Source organism: Beta vulgaris, chromosome 8 (assembly GCF_026745355.1).
Source record: "Beta vulgaris subsp. vulgaris cultivar EL10 chromosome 8, EL10.2, whole genome shotgun sequence".
NCBI lineage: Eukaryota > Viridiplantae > Streptophyta > Magnoliopsida > Caryophyllales > Amaranthaceae > Beta > Beta vulgaris.
The window spans coordinates 15,502,483-15,522,465 of NC_079209.1; the positions used below are offsets into that span (position 1 = coordinate 15,502,483).

The following is a 19,983-nucleotide window of genomic DNA, read 5'->3' on the forward strand; positions in this document are numbered from 1 at the left end:
AAGAAGGAGCTCGTCCAGAAGTTAAATCAGGACGTTCTGCTCCACAAAGAAGGAGCTCGTCCAGAGTCAATTCAGGACGTTCTTCTCTTCAAAGAAGGAGCTCGTCCAGAGTCAATTCAGGACGTTTTGCTCTTCAAACAAGGAGCTCGTCCAGAAGTTCATTCGGGACGTTTTGCTCTTTGAAGAAGGAGCTCGTCCAGAAGTTAAATCGGACGTTCTGCTCCACAAAGAAGGAGCTCGTCCAGAGCCAATTCAGGACGTTTTGCTCTTCAAAGAAGGGACTCGTCCAGAAGTTCATTCAGGACGTTTTGCTCTTCAAAAAGGAGCTCGTCCAGAAGTTCATTCAGGACGTTTTGCTCTTCAAAGAAGGAGCTCGTCCAGAAGTTAAATCAGGACGTTCTGCTCCACAAAGAAGGAGCTCGTCCAGAGTCAATTCAGGACGTTTTGCTCTTCAAAGAAGGAGCTCGTCCAGAAGTTCATTCAGGACGTTTTGCTCTTCAAAGAAGGAGCTTGTCCAGAAGTTCATTCAGGACGTTTTGCTCTTTAAAGAAGGGACTCGTCCAAAAAAAAAAAAAAAAAAAAGAGTAGGGCAGTTCCAGGTCGGTTAAAAGAGGAAATCAACCGTCTTAGCGCCTAAATGGTAACTTCCTCTTTTAAGGGGCAAATGTTGTAGCCTAAAAATCAAGGGCTACTAAGATGACATGTGGCATTCGCTTAGGCAAAGAAAAGTACAAAGGCCTGCAGGTTCTTTGGGCAAAAGTACACTTTTCTGAGGAAAAGGTGTACTGAAAAGCTCTCTTGTGGCCCTAAAATTGTACTTAGGCCCAATACAAGTGAAGCCTGATTCAGCTAAAGGGTAAATTGTATTGACAAATCAGCATTTGCCACGTGTCACCATATTATTGCTTAGCCAATCAGATGCTCCCAAATTAGGGTGACATCAAGGCACAGAAGTCATTCCAAACAGTATAAATAGTCATTGAAATCAGGGGAAAGGAACGTTTTTCAGAGCATAGTACTGTTATTCTGCCATAAATTCTTCTCTCTCTCTCTACTTTCTCTCTCTAAAAGTTCCTTTACATCCCTGATATCTGACTTAAGCATCGGAGGGGGAAATACCACCCAAACCTCCAGGGTGGGTCCCTTTTTTGCAGGTTGCTGGTCAGGAGTTAGCATCGGGATTCGAGCCAATCATTGTTGCACAAGTCTCCAGCTTTTAGAACCTATCTTTGGGAGTTGTGATATTTAATTACCAGTTTTACACTACATAACAATAAGTAAGAATCACAAAAGGTTACAACATTTTTTTTAAAAAAAGAGCAACTAATGATTTCATAAACTCAATAAGTAATTAATATGAAAAAAAGGGGGATAGGGCAGCTGGACAGGGGAAAGGGGCTGGGGGCTGGGGGCTGCCAGGGAGTTACTAGGCAGGGGGAAGGGGGCTGCTGGGCAGGGGGCTGCCGGAGAGTTATTGGGAAGGGGAAGGGGGTGGTGGGCAGGGGGTTGCCGAGGAGTTGCTAGGCAGGGGGGACTGTGTGCATGGGGGATGGTGGGCGGTTGCTGGGTAGGGGAGAGGGGGGACTATGCAAACATTAATTACTCATATAATATAATATTCTAAATAGAATTAATTAAGCAAACACATCAATAAAATAGAGAAGGAAAAAAAGATAAAAACTTACATACAAAAAAAGAAGAAGATAAAAACTTACATTTTTTGGACTAGATACAATCTCTGCATCAGTCATTACCCCTTCCGGAAGTTAATCTTCACTAAACGTTCCTCCAGTTCTAGAAGTAGCTTTGACATTATGATGATTCCTTTTATCTCCTTTAACTTTAGCCTCCTCAAGAAGAATAAGTTGTGGTAGAACCCCATGAACATGCTCATAGCTCACTCACCGGATATGTTGATTCATCCAAGAGCCCTTGTCCAAAAATCATTAGCCATTTCTCCAATTTCACTCTTTTCCTAAACCTCTCATACGTCCAATATTGTATTAGAGGAATGGTTGGATTCTCCCTTTTCCCTTGGAATTTTAACCTATGAAAATATATAATCTCTAACAATAACATGCAACCACACAAACTTTCTTGCTTCTCATGATCCTTAAAATGAGATACATGTTTACCAAGTTGACCCTAAACATATGAGCACCAATCATACTAATTTCACTAACAACATGCAAGACTTTTGCTAATTTCAAATCAACCGTCCTATTGGTGGTGGGAGTAAGAAAGTTACAAAGGGCATGCATCACAAAGAGTTTTTCAAATTCATCACCTCCATCTATTAACTCTCGGATCCTAACCTTTGTCTTTCCAAGAGGAATATCATCATAACCGTGAACATTAAATTGTTGCTTCCATAAATCTTTCAATCGAGCATCAATGTTTTCACCCACACGAACAATAGCTATCTCAGGCACATTATTTCCCACATTCATTGGCAAGCAAAACACATCATACACATCATATCGAGTAACAACAAACTCCTTATTAGCACCAATTTTAAACATTAAACATTTCAACAAACCATGACATCATTATCCTACATGTCTCAGTTAACTTCAAACCTAAAACCCCACCAAACCCAATCTCTTTTATAGCATCAATCTGTTTTGGAGTAAGGTCCTTTATGAGTAACTCCAACAAATGAGGTCTGCAACGTACTTTCATGATCCTTGCTGCACTAAAAGCAAAATAAAAACAAGAAAGCAAACTAGATATAATGTCGAACAACTAATATATTACGAGAAAAGAGTAACTTATAGCATCACATGAATAGTAACAGAAAAATAAATCAATTGACACAAAGAAAACTAACAATCAATGTACAAAACACATGTGAGGAAGTTCACAAGGAATGACCAACATAACTGAAGGGGACACGTGGAGGGGGGGGGGGGCACTATGCATTGGGGCTACTGCGTAGGAGGCGCTGGAGGTGCATGGGACAGGTGGGGGTGTGTACAAGAGGGGGCTTGCTAGAGAAGTTGTTGGGCAGGAGGCAATCAGGTGCTGGAGGTGCCATGGAATTAAATTGTTGGGAAAGGAGCACAACATAGCATGCAAGGGGGCTGCTGGTTAGGGGGATAGTGTGGCAGCAGGGGGTTGTTGGGCAGAGATAAGACTGTGTGCAGGGGGGCTGCCAGGGAGTTGCTGGGCAGGTGGGGACTGTGTGTAGGGGAGATGCCAGGGGTAACTATTAAAGAAATAGGGGTAACTTATAAGCTCATAAAGGTAACAAATAAACACAAATATATCTTTGAACTTTGAAAACAATAACACAAGTTACCTTGACGTGATTAGACAAAGGATAACTTATAGATTGATAAGGATAACTAATAAGATAATATGAGGAACTAACGATTTTATATATACATAACAAGTAATAGTGATACAAAAGTAAACTATTAAAGAAATATGGGTAACTTATAAGCTCATAAAGGTAACAAATGAACACGGATATATATTTGAACTTTGAAAACAATAATACACGTTACCTTGACTTATTAGACAAAGGATAACTTATAGATTGATAAGGGTAACTAATAACATAATTTGAGCAACTAACGATTTTATAGACTTAACTACTGATTAAAATACAAAAAGTAAACTATTAAGGAAATATGGGTAACTCCTACGGGATTTCAGAAGCATGTAGGTCTACTTTTTTTTTTTTAAATATTCGGAAGTAACTTCTCAAGGATTCACAACATTGCCAAATCCTATGTCATTTGGTAGCAATTTAACTTAGTCAATCTCAACAGTCAAGACACGGCAGTATGAACATGTCAAATAAAGGAGAAGTTAGATAGATTACCTTCATTTGGTTGAACTTGAACTTTTTTCTTCGATTTCTTAACAGAAAGCTTTTTATTTTTCTTCCCTATATTCTCCATTTCAGCTACACAAAACAGATACATAATAACTATACAAAAAAAAAAATAGAAAAATAGTTTTTTCAAACAATATATAACGAAATTTTAGTAAATCTTGCAAAAATTCATATGAATATACGAAATTCTCTTCTAGATCTAACAAAAAGTTCCAATAAAATTTCGAACCACCAGATCGAGAGATTATAAGAATTAAAACTCAAAGAAAAAAATATTGTAAGCGAAAATAAACTAAACCTAAAACCAAAAAACACTTGAAAGTTTACTGGAATTATAAATTGAGGATGAAAAACGCTGCAAACAAGAAGAAGATTGAGCTCATAGGAGAGGAAAACGTTCCAGAAGAAAAAGGAAGGAGAGAGAAGAGAGGAGAGAAGAGAGAGGAGAGAGAAACTTTTTGGTTAAAAAAAAAGGGTTTCAAATGAACGACATATTCACCGCACGATGAAGAATAAACGGTCAGATTAGATTAATTAATTTATGTCCGCACGATGAAAGATCGACGACTGAGATTCATTGTTTTCAGTTTTCAGCTTAAAGATGGTTTTCACGAGATTTCATTCCTATATATATACATATATACTCCCTCCGGTCTTTATTAGTTTACCCGTTTCTTTTGCACAAAGTTTTAGGATGAACAATATTGTGGGACATAGAAGAAAAGAGAAACTATTATCTATATATATATATAAAGCTAGAAAAATTTGCCTATGTGTCATGTTTTCAATGAATTCGCCAACATGTCATCTTCCCATGCTATTCTACAGTTGAGCTGCCACATGTAAGATGTTTGAGAGATATTGCTTACGTGTCGCTTACACATAAATCTTAAGTGTGTGCAAATCTTAATAGCTAGGAAATTGCAATCATGATATTAATCATAATCATTTATATGAGTAAAGTCAAATATAAATTGTTTATTCCAAGCAAAGAATCATATGCGAAAATCAAGGCTAATTACTTTGATTGAAATCACAATCAACGTGTGATTGATTCATCTAACAAATCACAAAATAATTGCCTATTGTAAATCCTTCATCTAACAAATCACAAAATAAAACCAAAATAGCTGTTATCACAACTTACAATATAAATACTCCTTATAATTAGTGTTACCACAAATGCATCTCTATAAAACGCATTAGTCATCACTGTAAAACTAATTAGTGTTTCCTTCCATTAAGTTCTTGGTAAGGGGTCAAAATCTAAATAATTAAGAAAAACTAAATCAATAAGATAATGGATGAAGAGACAACAAGGTTGAATCATGCTAAAAGGAAGGAAGCAATAGCTACAAAACGTGCTAGAAACATACACAATGAGAAAGGTAAGACATTATGTATACTTATATGGTTTTATTTCCACCAATTATTATGCAATATCTAAATCATCTATTGGTAATATGATCAGTAAAATAATAGTTGTCGGAAAAAATTAATGAAAAATACATCATCAACCAACCAAAAAGATAACTAAACTAATCTATTAAGACTAACAATTTGAGTTACCCAATGTCATTGGCAAAAAAAAAATCAACATCAATAAATAAGAAAAAAATAACATAGATCTCAGAAATACATCTTTGACAATATCATCAACAAAACAATAGCAGTACATAAGATTGTTATTTTATAAACTTGATTTATATATGAATTAAATATACAAATGAATTAGAATATGATTTTTTACCGTGGTCTATCATTTCTGAAATTTATTTTGAAAAAAATAAATATGTGAACCAATTCTTAAATATTGTAACATGATAAGTATTGGTTAAAAATTAAAAAATCAAATTTTGTTACATGCAAATTCATAACCAAAATAAACTGTGGTTGTTATTTTATAAACTTGATTTATATATGAATTAAATATACAAATGAATTAGAATATGATTTTTTTTACCGTGGTCTTTCATTTCTGAAATTTATTTTGAAAAAAATAAATATGTGAACGGGTTCTTAAATATTGTAACATTATATAAGTATTGGTTAAAATTAAAAAATCAAATTTTGTTTCATGCAAATTCATAACCAAAATAAATTGTGGTTGTTATTTTATAAACTTGATTTATATATGAATTAAATTATAATATTCAAATTAATCATGAAAATGTGAGATTTGATTAACTGATATATAAATTATACATGCATTATGTTTATTATCTTCTATATAACTTAAACTTTAATGATAGTAAGAAAATGAAAAATAAAACTTACTGTTTTGGGAGGTACTTGGAACATATACTGGATCTCATTGATATTACCCTCCATTTTCCCTTGCTTGTCATTAAGTGAACGATCCTCCACCATAACCAACATGCATGTTGTTTTAAACTCTTGGTGATGAATATATCTTCATTTTTTTTGCCATTGATGCAACTTTTGTTTGCTTTCTATCTTTTTTAGAGAATTTCTATTTGCTTCACCCTTTGAAACTTGAATTGCATGCCTTCATTGTTTAGAAAATAACAAATTTGCGTATTAAAATTATGGGAAAAACAAATGTAAATTCACCAATTGAAATTTTAGATTTTGGGAGAAGAAGAGCCATTATTGGGTTGTGAAGATTCTTGAATGTGAAGAAGTAAAGAGAAGAATGGGTGTTTTTTGATAGGAAGATATGCGTGAAAATAGAGATTGGTTAAGCAACAAATGATAAACCACTTTATCATTATTGGGTTGTGATATATTGCAATTGGGTGAAGCATATAGAATTTATATTATTAACGTTATATGTGTATATATGTACATATGAAACTATTTGTTGTGCAAAATAATATTATTAACTTCACATCGTGTTATTTACTTTGAGTTCATGAAGTTGGAAACCGAAAACTACTACGTTTAGAAGAATCCAGAACGAAGTGCAAATATAACAAAACTGTCGCTCAGAGTAAAAAAGTTCTCAATCAAGTTAGACATCAATTAAATCTAGGTACACAATTTCTTATGTTTTTTAATAATCAAATTGAAAATCTTTGTTATGAATCTTTTATGTATAACTAATTAAATATTATGTATAACAGCAAGTACAACCGAGATTAACACGTCAAACATAATTGATCGTTCCCTTCAGATAGAGGTGGATGATCATGAGAGTATTGACAATACTGCTAGCAATGAAAACAATGTTTCAGGTATTCAAAAACAAAGTTTATAATTAGTTGAAAGTTAGTTGGCAACTTATACGTACATTGAAATTATATTATACTTAAATTTGAAATTTGTAATATAGATTATTGGGATATTGGAGATCCAATATGGGAATGTGAATATTGTGGTGCAATGATGTGGTTCGAGGAAAGAGCAAAAAAACATATCAAAACTGAGAAGCCCAAGTTCTCACTTTGCTGTATGCAAGGCAAAGTTGTGCTACCTTTACTACGTTGCCCTCCACAACTCCTCAGTGACTTGCTTGAAGGAAAACATCCAAGAAGTAGGAACTTTATCGAGAACATACGACCATATAATATGATGCATTCGTTCACATCGATGGGAGGGAAGATACAAGCACCATCCACTCAAGGACGTGGACCATATAACTTTAAAATAGGTGGTCATAATCATTATTTAATTGGTAGTTTGTTGCCGAATGAAGGCTCGCATCCAAAGTTTTCTCAGCTTTATATATATATGACACAGAACATGAGATTGCTAATAGAAAGGCTGCTTATAGGTAAATCACACATTACCTTTTACAAAATATACTACCTTGCTTTACTAACTAAATTTATATGAAAATATTTGCGTTAAATAATGTAACTATTTTTTCAATGTTTATGCCAGTTCTAGAAATCCCGAAAATTTTGAAGATCCTCTAATTGCACAATTACAAGATATGATAGATGAACACAATCCTCTTGCAAAGAATTTTAGGATGGCTAGAGATCGCTTTATTAGTGATTCGTGTCAAAATGTTCGGTTACAACTAATTGGAAGGAGGGATATTGATGGTAGGACATATAATTTACCAACAACATCTGAGGTTGCTGCGTTAATAGTTGGAGACATTGATACTGCAGATAAAAGAGATATTATTATTGAAACACGAAATGGAAAATTAAAGCAAATTTCTGAACTCCATCCTTCTTATCTACCTTTGCAGTATCCCCTTCTCTTCCCATATGGCGAGGATAGATATCGGGTGGATGTTTTCCATAGAGATAAAAGTCCCCCTATTGGCAATTCAAAAAAAAGAGACAGACTTACTATGAGGGAATGGTTTGCGTATCGGATGCAAGATCGTAAAAATGAGCCCCCCACCATACTACTTTCGCGACGACTATGCCAGCAATTTTGCGTCGATGGATATACGATGATGGAAGCTGAACGATTGTCGTTTGTCAAGTATAACCAACAAAGTTTTAGAGCGGATAATGTAAAGAACCTAAGGGGAGCAACAGAACGAGGAGATACAGAAGGTGCATCTACCGGTAGTCGTGTTGTTATACCAGCCTTCTTCACTGGAGGACATAGTTACATGAGAGAGAATTACCAAGATGCGATGGCTATTTGTAGGTGGTACGGCTACCCAGATCTGTTTATAACCTTCACATGTAACCAAAAGTGGCCCGAGATCACACGGTTTGTATCGAAGAGGGGCTTAAGACCTGAAGATAGACCGGATATTATATGTCGAGTGTTTAAGATGAAACTTGATCAGCTGGTCAAAGATTTAAAGGATAAAAACATCCTCGGCCGAGTACGAGCATGTAATCAAATTTTCGAGGTTCAAGTAAATATATGTACACATGAATGTGATATTATTGAAAGTGTTTTGTACGTATATGTATTTTTGAAACTTGAAACTTACGCTTCAAAAATATCCCATAACATGTCTTAACCATTTATCTAAATTTCAATCTTACAATTGTGTACACCGTTGAATTTCAAAAGCGTGGCTTGCCACACGCACACATACTTTTGTTCTTACATCGTGATGACAAGTTTCCTAATGGCGATGCAACAGATAAAATTATTTGTGCTCAGCTGCCAAACAAAGATAAAAATCAAGAGTTGTACGATGTTGTCACAGAGTTCATGATCCATGGTCCAAGTGGTGCTTTGAACCATGATGCGCCATGTACCACGGAGAAGAAGTGCACAAAAAATTTCCCAAAAAGGTTCAATGAGAGAACAACTGTTGATGAAGATGGATATCATGTTTACAGGAGAAGAGATAGTGGTGCAACCGTCGAAAAGAATGGCGTCATGTTCGACAATAGATTTGTCGTTCCTCATAATCTTGAGTTGTTTTGTAAGTATCGTGCCCACATTAATGTAGAATGGTGCAACCAATCTAGATCGATCAACTATTTGTTTAAGTATATCAATAAGGCCGGGGTATGATAGAGTCACGGCAACAGCGTACCGAAACCGTCAAAACTCTGAAGATCCAAAGGAAATAGATGAAATCAAAATGTATTATGATTGTCGATACATATCCCCATGTGAAGCCATGTGGAGGATTTTTGGTTTCACTATTCATTATAGAACACCGGCTGTCGAAAGGTTGAGTTTTCACTTGCCTGACGAGCAGACCGTGCTTTACACTGATGATGCTGATTTAGAATCCGTGCTCGAGAGACCTAATATTGAGAGGACAAAATTTTTATCATGAAAGGAGTGTAACAAAAGATATGCTGAAGCAAGAGAACTATGCTACATTGAATTCCCTACGAAATTTGTATGGCAACAAGGTCCACGTGAATGGACACCTCGAAAAAAGGGATTTTGCATCGGAAGAATTTATCGTGTGTCCCCAGGAACATGTGAAAAATTCTATTTGCGGACATTGTTAAATTTTGTGAAAGGTGCAACGTGTTATGAAGACATACGCGTTGTTGATGGAGTGCAATATGCAACATTCAAAGAAGCATGTTATGCTAGAGGTTTGTTAGATGATGACAAAGAGTATATTGATGCTATAATTGAAGCTGGTTTTAGAGAATCTGGACAGTATCTCCGCAATCTTTTCTGCATGCTATTGTTGTCATGCAGTTTGACAAAACCTGAGACTATTTGGGAACAAACTTGGCACCTTCTTTCCGACGATATTTTACATAGACAACGTAGACTTCTCCAAGACGCGGGTATATTTACTTTTATATCACATATTAGCTTATTCGTATTTTTTTTTGGGATGTTCCTTATTAGTTTATCCATTTCTTTTGATTTTATTTTTGGAATGAGACCACTAGCTTTCCATCACACATACATTCAACTTTAATATAAAACTAGTTTTTAACCCGTGCAAAAATGCACGGGAGGCCATATTTTTAGGTTATGTTATAAATTATTTTATAGACGAAAAGATTATTAATGCGACAATAACATTTTTGATTAATGAGAGTGTGAAAATAAAACTTGAAATCAAATCGAATACACAACATATTATTAAAGGAACAAACATTTACACTTTCTTTTATTGGAACATAAAAAACGGTGTCAATTACAATTATATACACAATTCAAACATTTTGAAAAACTTCCTTATAGACCACATTGGTTGTAACGGATGAGTTACCACGATCCTTATCACATATCAAGATTTTCAAACCCTTTTTGCTTGTAACTTTTGAAATAGCCACATACAATTGTCCGTGGCTGAACACTGGTCGGGGGAGATATAAACCAACGTGCGCTAAGGACTGTCCTTGGCTTTTATTGATTGTCATTGCAAAACAAACAACCAATGGGAATTGTCTTCTTTGAAATTTTATGGGGAACTTTGTTGCATCTGATGGGGTAAGTGTCATCCTCGAAATAAAAACTTTATCACCAACATTACTACCAGATACAACAACTGCCTCAATAATTCGATTGCCAAGGTGCTTCACGACTAACCTAGTACCATTGCAAAGCCCAGAAGTCTGATCAATATTCCGCAGTAGCATCACTGGTGCCCCTACCTTCAAGGTTATATTATGATTTGGCAAACCACCACACTTGATTGTATTTAGAATTTCAGTAGAATACATCTCGTGTATTCCGAAATTCCCTTCCTCCATTGAAATCGCATCTGAACTCAAGTACGTTCTTGTTTCACCTGGTAAGCGTGACAAAACACGATCATTAACCATGTCAGCAATTTCATTAGTTGGAGCAAGAATAGCTCTTTCTTGAAAATAACTTGCTTCCCAGATGTTATCTCGTAGATCAGGATATGTGCTATCGACTATTCCAGAAATAGGGTCATCTCCTCCGTATATCAATGTTTCATGAGGAATTTCTATATTGGCTTCACCATCATTCGGTTCACCAACTTTGCCGTCTCCAATATTCAGAATCCACTCAGAGAACTCCGTAATTTCTTCCAGATTTGACTTATCAGATCCTATTCTAAGACGCATGTTTTGCGTCAATCTAAGCACACGACAAAAGTCCCATAAATAAGAACTATTGATTGCTGAAAATACAATATCTTGTCTGCTACCTTTGGGAACAACAGGTAATATCTGTCTTAAGTCACCAGCGAACACAACCACCTTACCACCAAATGGGATATAACAATTTGCTGGATTTATTGATTGCATAACATCCTTTAAGCTTCTATCAAGAGCTTCAAAGCAATATTTATGCATCATGGGAGCTTCATCCCAAATGATAAGCTTCGTCTTCATAAGTAGTCTTATCAAGTCCGATCCAGGCTTAATGCCATGACATGTTGAGTTCTCATCGACATTTAGTGGTAGGCCAAATCTAGAGTGCGCAGTTCTCCCACGTGGAAGCAACAAAGAGGCGATTCCACTTTATGCAACTGGCAAAACAATTTCCCCTTTACGCCTTAATGCTGCACATAATAATCTCCACAGGTATGTCTTTCTTGTGCCTCCGTAACCATATACAAAGAATACACCTCCTTTACCGCGCAATACAGCAGACATGATCTCATTATAAATTTCACGCTGCTCATCAGTCATTCCAGCATAAAGATCTTGAAACTCCTTTTGTAATTGCTCTTGGTCATACGAAAGCTCATCCATAATGAGCTTATTTTGACCATCTGATACAATCAAGTCATTTGGAAATGGCATTCCGGTAAATTTACGAAGGGTGCTACCATTACTTTGTAACTTAGCTTCGATGTCAGCCAAAGCAAAGTTTTTCAACTGTTCATCACTTAGACGTAATGCTGCAAAAACGAACATAATGTGTGATAGGAAAAAATTTAAGTTATTTCTTACAAAGTACGGAAGTAGTATATACTACCTCTGTTTTTTTTAGTTGCAACGATTAGATATAAAATGTGAATAGAAAATGTCTAATCGTTGCAACTAAAAAAACAGAGGTAGTATTAATTATTTCACTATGGGCAATGAGACCATTGGTCAAGCCACGCCACGCCCATACCTAGAATTCTTCCTGGGTTCCCAGTAACACCCTCTCCTAGTCTCCTCAATCACCACTTCCCCAAGCACTCCCCAACTCCCTCACCCTCATTCATCTCCTCCTCCTATATAGATCTAACTTCCCCCCTCAAAAAACTCCCCAAACCCTCCTCTCGTACACTCTCTCTCTCTCCTTCTCCTTCCTCAATGGCGCGCAGCAAAGGCCCCAAACCCTTAGCCGAAGCCCCACCCGAGCCCGAGTCCTCCGACGAGGAAGAAGCCTCTCGTTCCTCCTCCACCGAACTCGAAGAAGACGCCCTCTCTTCCTCCGACTCCGACGACGAACAACAACAACAACAACCACCCCCTTCAACTCCTCCTCCTCCACCTTCCGCCGCTAAAAAACTCCCCACTTCCGCACTCGCAACCACCAAACCCAAACCCGTACTCGAACACTCCTCTTCCTCCGACGATGATGATGATGACCAGCCTCTCCCCAAACTCAAAACATTCTCCTCCCCTAAGCCCAGATCTAAGACTACTGTTTCTGGACCCGCCTCCGAGAAACGCCCCTCTGAAAGCGAAGACAAGGGCCCATCTAAGAGGCCCAAGAAGGAGAAATCTGGGCCCACTACTCCTGCTGCTGCTCAAGAAGAGGGGTCCAAGAAGTTGTTTCAGAGGGTCTTTAGTGAGGATGATGAGATTGAGATTCTTAAAGGTATGATTGAGTATAGGGCCAAGAAGAAGGCAGATCCTATGAATGACGTTGATGATTTTTATGGGTTTATCAAGAAATCTGTGCATGCTGATGTTAATAAAGGTCAGATGGTGGATAAAGTTCGTAGGTTGAGGAAGAAGTTTCAAAATGCTAAGAAGAGGAAGCTCACTAATTTACATGAAATTCAGGCTTTTGAGCTGTCTAAGAAGATTTGGGAAAGTAATGTTGCTGCGGATGATGCTGGGGTTGCGGATGAGAAGGCTAGTAATGGGGTTCTTGAGGTGAATAATAATGCCGGGGGGCCGGCACCGGCAGCGAAGTCGAATACGAAACCAAGGAGCGTGAAAAGTAAGGCTGGGGCTGGGGCTGTGACTGTGGCTGTGACTGGGAATGCGGATGATAAGAAGAGTAATGTGGAGGAGGAGGAAGTGGAAAAGGGTGTGAAGATGATTGAAGGGGTTCAGAAAGAGGAGGATGTTGAGGTTGGAGAGGCGGTTTCGATGGATAGGATTAGGAAGGAAGGGTTTAAGAAGATGGGAGCCAAGGCGAGGGCTGAGATTAATGCTATGTGGGATAAGGTGGCGTTGGCGAGATTGAAGATGGAGATGCTGCAGCATGAAGCACAGGAGGAGGAGAGTCGGAGGATTATGGAAGCTCTTGGTCATTAACAAGATGGTAATAGTGAAGAAGTTCAATGTGGTTAGATTTCGTCAAGCCAAGCGAAGGTTAGATGATTTGTGGTAGGTATTTTGAACTTTGAACGCGAATTGTTAGCGATGGTTGTCTTTTATGTGAAGCCTTAGGATGTACATCCCTGTTTTTAAGAGGCTTTTTATGTTTAAATAGTTTGAGGGTACAGTTGTTTCTTTAGATTTCAAGCTTGAACTTGACTTGCTTTTTTTTTTTTTATTTTTTTTTTATTATATTGTTTAGTGTTAATTTCTTTTGGTTTGCAATGCTTGGCTCTAGCTCCGTTATCTTAATTGCTGTTTTGCTATGATGGTTGATGTGTTTAATTTTCGTTTCATGTTATATTGAAGTGCTGATTATGCTTCTGTTACCTGTGAGGCTGTGAGTGAGGTATCCTTGCTGTGGAAATAAAGATGTGTAAGCTAATGCTCTTTGTCGATTCTGCATTTCTGCGGTTATCGTTTGTGTTTTCAAGCTGCATCCATTGGAAGATACCTGTCACTTAGTTGATGCCATCAATTTGGTTCAATATGTTTTACTACTTCATGATATACATTGATTTGTGCTGTTGGATGTCTTGTAGCCTGTCTTGGTCAATTATGTTGTGGTTTCTTTAATACATGGCATTCAGTGAGTTTAGCATGGAGGCGATAATCTTGTTCAAGAATGTGTCAGTAGGAAAATAGGAGTTTAACAGGATCTATGTGGGAAGATCATAGGAGTCTAAAAGGAGCTATGCAGGAGAGGGAACACTCGATTTATTGGATGGATTTCAGCTCCTTTCTTTTTTGGTTTTTGTTTGAGGTCTACTAATTTAGATCTTTTACTGAAATACTATTATATTTGCCATAATAACTAATGTGGCATATGTTTACTGAAGATTATGGAAAGAATCAAGTACAGGCTACAGCCTCGCCACCAACTACAACTCGTTTACTCAATCTTCCCGACAAAAGGCCACAACCCTACCTTCATAAATCATGATTGCACCGATATATCTTTGGCTCATTAATGCTACCTCTCTATCTAATCTGCCATACCTTTGCCTTTTCATTCTCAACCATCCTCCTCTTCTGCCATTATTGTTGCATCTAATGGACCAACTCCATTACTAACACTAACCACCTTCCTCTTCGTCGTGGTACTTTCTACACATTCTTCTCTATCTCTCTCCATCAAGATGCCGCACAATTTGGATTTCTGTAACCACCCCCTAGATGGCCCTTCAATTAAAGAAAAATAGTGTGAGGTACCAATGTGGATTACTTATTCAGTCACTGCGGTTTCTATTATCTAACGTTTACCCTATGAAGACTTGCTTTCAATATGGCTTCAGTGGGTTCCCTAAACCAAACCACTGCCTATGAGTCGCAGGCTCATTCTTATAGGCATGCAGTCAGAGGCACACACTCAACCGGCTCTGTCTCTTGTGGGAATTGAGCACATTCTCCTTGCTCTCTCCTCTTCTGACCAAGCTGTTGGCTCTTGCCAGGGTGAGGTAATAGCTTGAGGATATGTTGGTGCAAGAAAGCGAGAAGGGGTGAAGTTGGAATGGTTGTGCATAGGTGATGGTGGATGGGGAACTGATTTGTTTTGTTTTTCATCTCAACCCTTCATACTTTAGGTTTTAGTTTCCTGAGTTGTGCTCTGGGTCATTAGAGGTGGGGTATCTTTTGCTTTACTTTATATCTTGAAATCTTGTGCCGAGTTACCAAAAGTGAAACTGATAAGGGTAAATGATGTGCTCATACTCTCTGCGATATGCATCTTAGTTGACTCTCTAAAAAACGTGGAAAAAGCAATTCAAATTCATTATTCCCATACAGCCTTTCAACAATTCTGATATGTACTAATAGTAGCTGTTGGGCAGTTGCACTGCTTTTGTCTTTGTTATACACATAATAACTCAGGCCTTTGTTTAGTTTAAAACTCTTTGCCCAACCTACTGCCACTTGCATCAAATGTTGGTTCTGCCATTGTAATTGTGCTTTCAACCAGTATCGGTAATTACCTGTCTCTTTTTTGTTCAATTTGTTGTTTTACATCATGTACAGTGTGGTGCAGTTGGATTTATCTTGGTTTGTCATTTGTTGGCGCCTTTTCTCCCCCCTTCTCTTCATAGTGCATCTAGAGTGTATGACAATCAACAGGGACTCAGGGAGGCATTAGTGTTGTGTTAAAACGTACCAGTAGGATAATATTGTTCAATTGTATCTTCGCTAGAGGTCTATTAACAACTCCATTGAATTAGAATGTTCTTCCTGGCTCGTGAAATGTTTGCTATATAGTGGTGCGAGGATGAAAAGAACGTTCTCGCCTTAGATACAACAGTTTACTCTGAGGCTCTGAGCTATCTACCTCCTTATTCTTGCTGTCTCTTGTGTTCTAGTCTTCCTCATGCCACACCTTGAGGGTTTCACTTTTTCTTGTTTATTATACATTGAGAACTGTGTGTATGCTGTATACTTATAACACTAAATAGAAGTGAATGTACGAAAAAGATGACAAGAAGAGAGAATTTCTTGTGTCATGCAGCCGAACTCATCTTTTGGGATTAAGGGTTTATGCAGTGTCATTGAAAGATTTTGCCTTTTGGAAGTATTTTGAAAGTGCAGAATGTTCATTATTGTACTTGTGTCGATGTCTGCCATGGTGTCATATCTCTTGCTTATATATAGTTTCTCCCTACAGCTTTGTAATGCTACAAATTGCAATGGTGTGTTTGTGCATCACTGCATCCTTTTGATGTATTTCAGTATTAGTACACAATAAAAATCGTCCAGTTTTCAGAAGGATTTTTTTGTGGTGAACTTCAGAAGGTTGCTTTCACTTGTTTCCTAGTTCCCAATCTGATTAAAAATATGTAAATGGGGCTTCTGCATTATAATTTCTGCTATTATTTCATATCTGAAGATTTGCTATTCGCAAACCCTTTTATCATCTTATGTTGATGATTGAAGAAGTACTAAGATAAAATCTATGCGCGGTTCGACTCAGCTGGAAAATATATTAGAAACTACAAATGAATTAAAAGGGTTTCCATTCATACAAAATGGTTGTTCTTGGTAATATAGAGCGTGGAATTCTTACACGAGGTGACTAGAAGCAATATACATTTAACCGAGCTTGGCAAGAACATCATTGAGGTTGGATACGGTCTGACCGTAGTATTTCTCTGCTTCTGGACTGCTCTTTATCTTTGCAGCATGGTCCAACTGTGTCATAAAGTAGGGAGTTAGTCATTCACCCAAATCAAGCAATATAACTTCCTACATTAGACCGAAACAAATAGGATGTATATTACTCACATTGTTGATACTGTCGAAGAGCTTGCCAGTGAGGTCTTGGAGAGATTTCTTCTCGTCTTTGGGCTTAGCAGAGATGACAGTTTTGAGGTCATAGCGAAGGTACTCGGCTCTCAGACGTAGGTCATTTTGGACATATGGCCATGCCTTCTTGTCGATCAATTGCTTGACGTTGATGATTTCTTTGGCTGATACCTTAGCTCTTTGGGCTGCCTCAGTTGGAGACAGGGGTTGAAGGTAAAACCTGTCCTTGTTGTAGGGCAAGTTAAAGTCTCTTGCTTGGTCCGAGTTCAATGTCCCAGCTGCCCAATACATACATGGTTATGCACATTAGTCTGTGACCCTAGCAGAAACAGCACTCAACGAGCAAATTGCTAATTATTTAGAGACGAAAATATTATACTAACACCATTACCATTACCATTACTTGGTTGTACATTGCTTTGATTTGGAAGAACATAAGGTCAATAGATTTTTTATTCTTCATAGAATCATTAAGTGAATAGCTCAACCTTTTTTCAATTTGTAAATTTGATTGATTACAACCTACACATTTTTTTATACTAGATTTAGATGCATGTGTTATGCCAATTTCCTTTTTCGTGAAAATTATAGTGATTGTTACTTCCAGTGCTTCAAAACAATGACGAACTGAAAACTCCTATATCTTAATTGAGAGGAACTCTTTTTTGTATATATGCTTTCGTATCTATATTTAAATGCAAATGTTGTAAATTTAATTACAAATATTGTAATATTAGATACATCATTTACCAAATACAATAGTAGTATATTGGAAGAGTGCTTTGATGATAATGTTTTAGTTTTAGTATATAACAATAATGATTAAAGATTTTAACAATGACGGATCTTAGTCAAAACAAATATGAGGGGTCAAGGTTTGAAACTTGGATTTGTTGTTGAATATAAGTGCACTCAATTAATATGTCGTAACATATTATTTGTATACTTTAGCTTGTTTACTTAATAATTCAGGCAAAAACAATTTGTGCAAGGCCTCGAAGGAAGATCCTACTACGGTTAATCATCAATGTGAGGTGACATATATGAAAGGAGAGAGCACTTGGAAATTTAACAAATGCACTACATTGTTAGGCAAGCTTTCTACAACAAATTAGGCTCTGTTTGATAGGGCGTAAAATATTTTCAGTGTAAAATGATTTTCATGGAAAACAATTTACAATGAAAAACACAATTCCAAAATTAGTTTTCCGTTGTTTGGTTACATGTAAGAAAAATGAGGAAATGAAAGGGAAAGTAAGGAGATAGTGAGAGGAGTGTAAGGAAAATAGTTTTCCCTTCATTTTGAAAGGAAAATAATTTTCCATCATTGGGAGAGTAATTTTACACTAAAGTAAAATTGTTTTACACTCTTTTACCAACCAAACAATGTAAAACTAAAAATAGAGGAAAATAGTTTTCCGAAAAAATATTTTACACCCTACCAAACGGAGTCTTAGTGCCCATACAGTAACAATTTTAAACATATGAAAAGTAAATAAACCCAAGCAAACAACATATCATACTACAATACATAGTCAAAATTGGTCATAACTTTAATTGATATGCTAAAAATTAAAGTTATACGAAGAAAGAACCGGAGTTGAATACTTACGAAGACCACCAGACGGTGGGGGAGGTGGGCCAACGGGGATGGACTTGGCCTCAGCAAGGACAGCCTTAACAAAAGAACCAGAAGCCAGCCCAGCAGCAACAAGGCCCAAAACAGCTCGTCGGCTGGTCTCAGTAGTCTCAACTGACACTTGTTGGGCTCGGACACTAAGGCCCAACTTGGGAACTGCAACACGGCTGTTAGTGGGCCCACTAAGGCGGTTTGTGCCGTTGATCTGGAGGCTACCTTCCAAAACAGCTTGTGAAGAGCCACGTAAGCCTGCCATTGAAGCCATAGCTTGAGCCATTTCTTTTTTTGCTCTCTTAGCTAACTATGCTAATCTCTGAAAATATAATGTGTGACACGAAAGAAAGGGAGAAATATGGAAATATAATTCTTGTTAGTATGAAGAGTGTGAGGTCGATGGTTCTCCAATGGAAATTCATTTTGTTTCATACACCTTATCTTATGCGGGGTCCTACTTGGATCATATTTGGATATGGGGTTAACCAATTAGTGGTTGACATGTGGTTGTTTATTTCACTAGTTGGATTGAATTGTATATTTGAACCGACAACTTTTCGACATGTGGAAATACTAAGAGATTTCATATTATGCTAATTACTCTTACCTTTTTTTTTTTGGTAAGATGAAGCAAGGAAGGGGAAAAATTGGGGATTCTTCATAGCAAGAGATGAGACTCGATCCCTTGACATCTGGGGTCGGAGGTGATGTCAATATCACTAGGCTATCACCTGCTGCTCTGCTAATCACTCTACGTACTTTCCTCGGTTTAATGTTGTAGCATATGAGTTATGACTTTTTATACTATTTGTATATTTTACTTTGATCATCTTTTACTTTTAAATTAAAAAAAATGTAATTATATGGAATTTTGTTAGATTTATGTTGTTATATAGCTTCATAATATCTAATTTTTACTTATACATAATTAAATAAATCAATATCTCAAATTATGCATTGTCTAGCATGCCAATACCTCTTGATAAAACAAGAAACAAAAATAAAGGTAGTCCATGATAAAAAAAAAAATCTAACTTTATAACACATTATATAACCAATCAAATCAAACTAAAGTTGTTAAATATTTGAATAAAATGAGAGATTTTTACCAACTTATAAGTTCGAGGAGGCAAGCTATCCGTTGGTGATTGGTTTGAGATTTAAACTCTTTTGGACTTGAAATTGTTTCACTCTTCGAATCTCTTTCTCGTTTGGGCAACATAGACACATTTTTATACTATCTAGTTAGTAGTCATTTAGTTGAATATGGGAAGTAGGATCTTTAAGCAATTTTCTTCTAATGATTAGGAGTGCTAATCGAGCGAGTCGCTCGCGAACAACAACTTGCTCGACTCAACTCAAAACTACTCTACTCGTAC

General features: G+C 36.9%; 5 protein-coding genes across 5 annotated transcripts; 2 read left to right on the forward strand and 3 right to left on the reverse strand.

Annotated features, from left to right (window-relative positions):
- Window positions 1-5,144: 5,144 nt before the first annotated feature.
- On the forward strand, window positions 5,145-9,524 carry LOC125494132 (uncharacterized). The gene is made up of 7 exons (XM_048637707.1): window positions 5,145-5,232; window positions 6,931-7,041; window positions 7,140-7,386; window positions 7,503-7,580; window positions 7,691-8,616; window positions 8,874-9,112; window positions 9,189-9,524. Exons 1-7 carry the CDS (start codon window positions 5,145-5,147, stop codon window positions 9,522-9,524), a joined length of 2,025 nt encoding a protein of 674 aa, XP_048493664.1.
- A 787-nt stretch (window positions 9,525-10,311) lies between these two features.
- LOC125494105 (uncharacterized) lies at window positions 10,312-12,239 on the reverse strand. Its single transcript, XM_048637672.2, has one exon. The coding sequence runs from the start codon at window positions 11,524-11,526 to the stop codon at window positions 10,375-10,377; it is 1,152 nt and encodes a 383-aa protein (XP_048493629.1). The 5' UTR covers window positions 11,527-12,239; the 3' UTR covers window positions 10,312-10,374.
- On the reverse strand, window positions 11,656-12,054 carry LOC125494106 (uncharacterized). The gene has a single exon (XM_048637673.1). It carries the CDS (start codon window positions 12,052-12,054, stop codon window positions 11,656-11,658), a length of 399 nt encoding a protein of 132 aa, XP_048493630.1.
- Window positions 12,240-12,291: 52 nt separating the features above from the next.
- On the forward strand, window positions 12,292-13,822 carry LOC104901085 (probable transcription factor At4g00390). Its single transcript, XM_010688630.4, has one exon. It carries the CDS (start codon window positions 12,442-12,444, stop codon window positions 13,618-13,620), a length of 1,179 nt encoding a protein of 392 aa, XP_010686932.2. The 5' UTR covers window positions 12,292-12,441; the 3' UTR covers window positions 13,621-13,822.
- A 2,827-nt stretch (window positions 13,823-16,649) lies between these two features.
- Window positions 16,650-18,992, reverse strand: LOC104901086 (oxygen-evolving enhancer protein 3, chloroplastic). Its single transcript, XM_010688632.4, has 3 exons — window positions 18,584-18,992; window positions 16,951-17,249; window positions 16,650-16,857 (listed from the first exon to the last, which is right to left on the reverse strand). Exons 1-3 carry the CDS (start codon window positions 18,885-18,887, stop codon window positions 16,759-16,761), a joined length of 702 nt encoding a protein of 233 aa, XP_010686934.2. The 5' UTR covers window positions 18,888-18,992; the 3' UTR covers window positions 16,650-16,758.
- Window positions 18,993-19,983: the final 991 nt, after the last annotated feature.

Bases quoted from the DNA above. Each gene is read 5' to 3' on its own strand.
- LOC104901085 (XM_010688630.4), top strand. From the start codon at position 12,442: ATGGCGCGCAGCAAAGGCCCCAAACCCTTAGCCGAAGCCCCACCCGAG.
- LOC125494105 (XM_048637672.2), bottom strand. From the start codon at position 11,526: ATGAAGACGAAGCTTATCATTTGGGATGAAGCTCCCATGATGCATAAA.
- LOC125494132 (XM_048637707.1), top strand. From the start codon at position 5,145: ATGGATGAAGAGACAACAAGGTTGAATCATGCTAAAAGGAAGGAAGCA. The intron at 7,387-7,502 runs GTTCACATCGAT...TGCCGAATGAAG, and splicing joins CCATATAATATGATGCATTC to GCTCGCATCCAAAGTTTTCT. The intron at 7,581-7,690 runs GTAAATCACACA...TGTTTATGCCAG, and splicing joins AATAGAAAGGCTGCTTATAG to TTCTAGAAATCCCGAAAATT.
- LOC125494106 (XM_048637673.1), bottom strand. From the start codon at position 12,054: ATGTTCGTTTTTGCAGCATTACGTCTAAGTGATGAACAGTTGAAAAAC.
- LOC104901086 (XM_010688632.4), bottom strand. From the start codon at position 18,887: ATGGCTCAAGCTATGGCTTCAATGGCAGGCTTACGTGGCTCTTCACAA. The intron at 17,250-18,583 runs GTAAGTATTCAA...TGTATTGGGCAG, and splicing joins CCCACCGTCTGGTGGTCTTC to CTGGGACATTGAACTCGGAC. The intron at 16,858-16,950 runs GTGAGTAATATA...TTTATGACACAG, and splicing joins TCTTCGACAGTATCAACAAT to TTGGACCATGCTGCAAAGAT.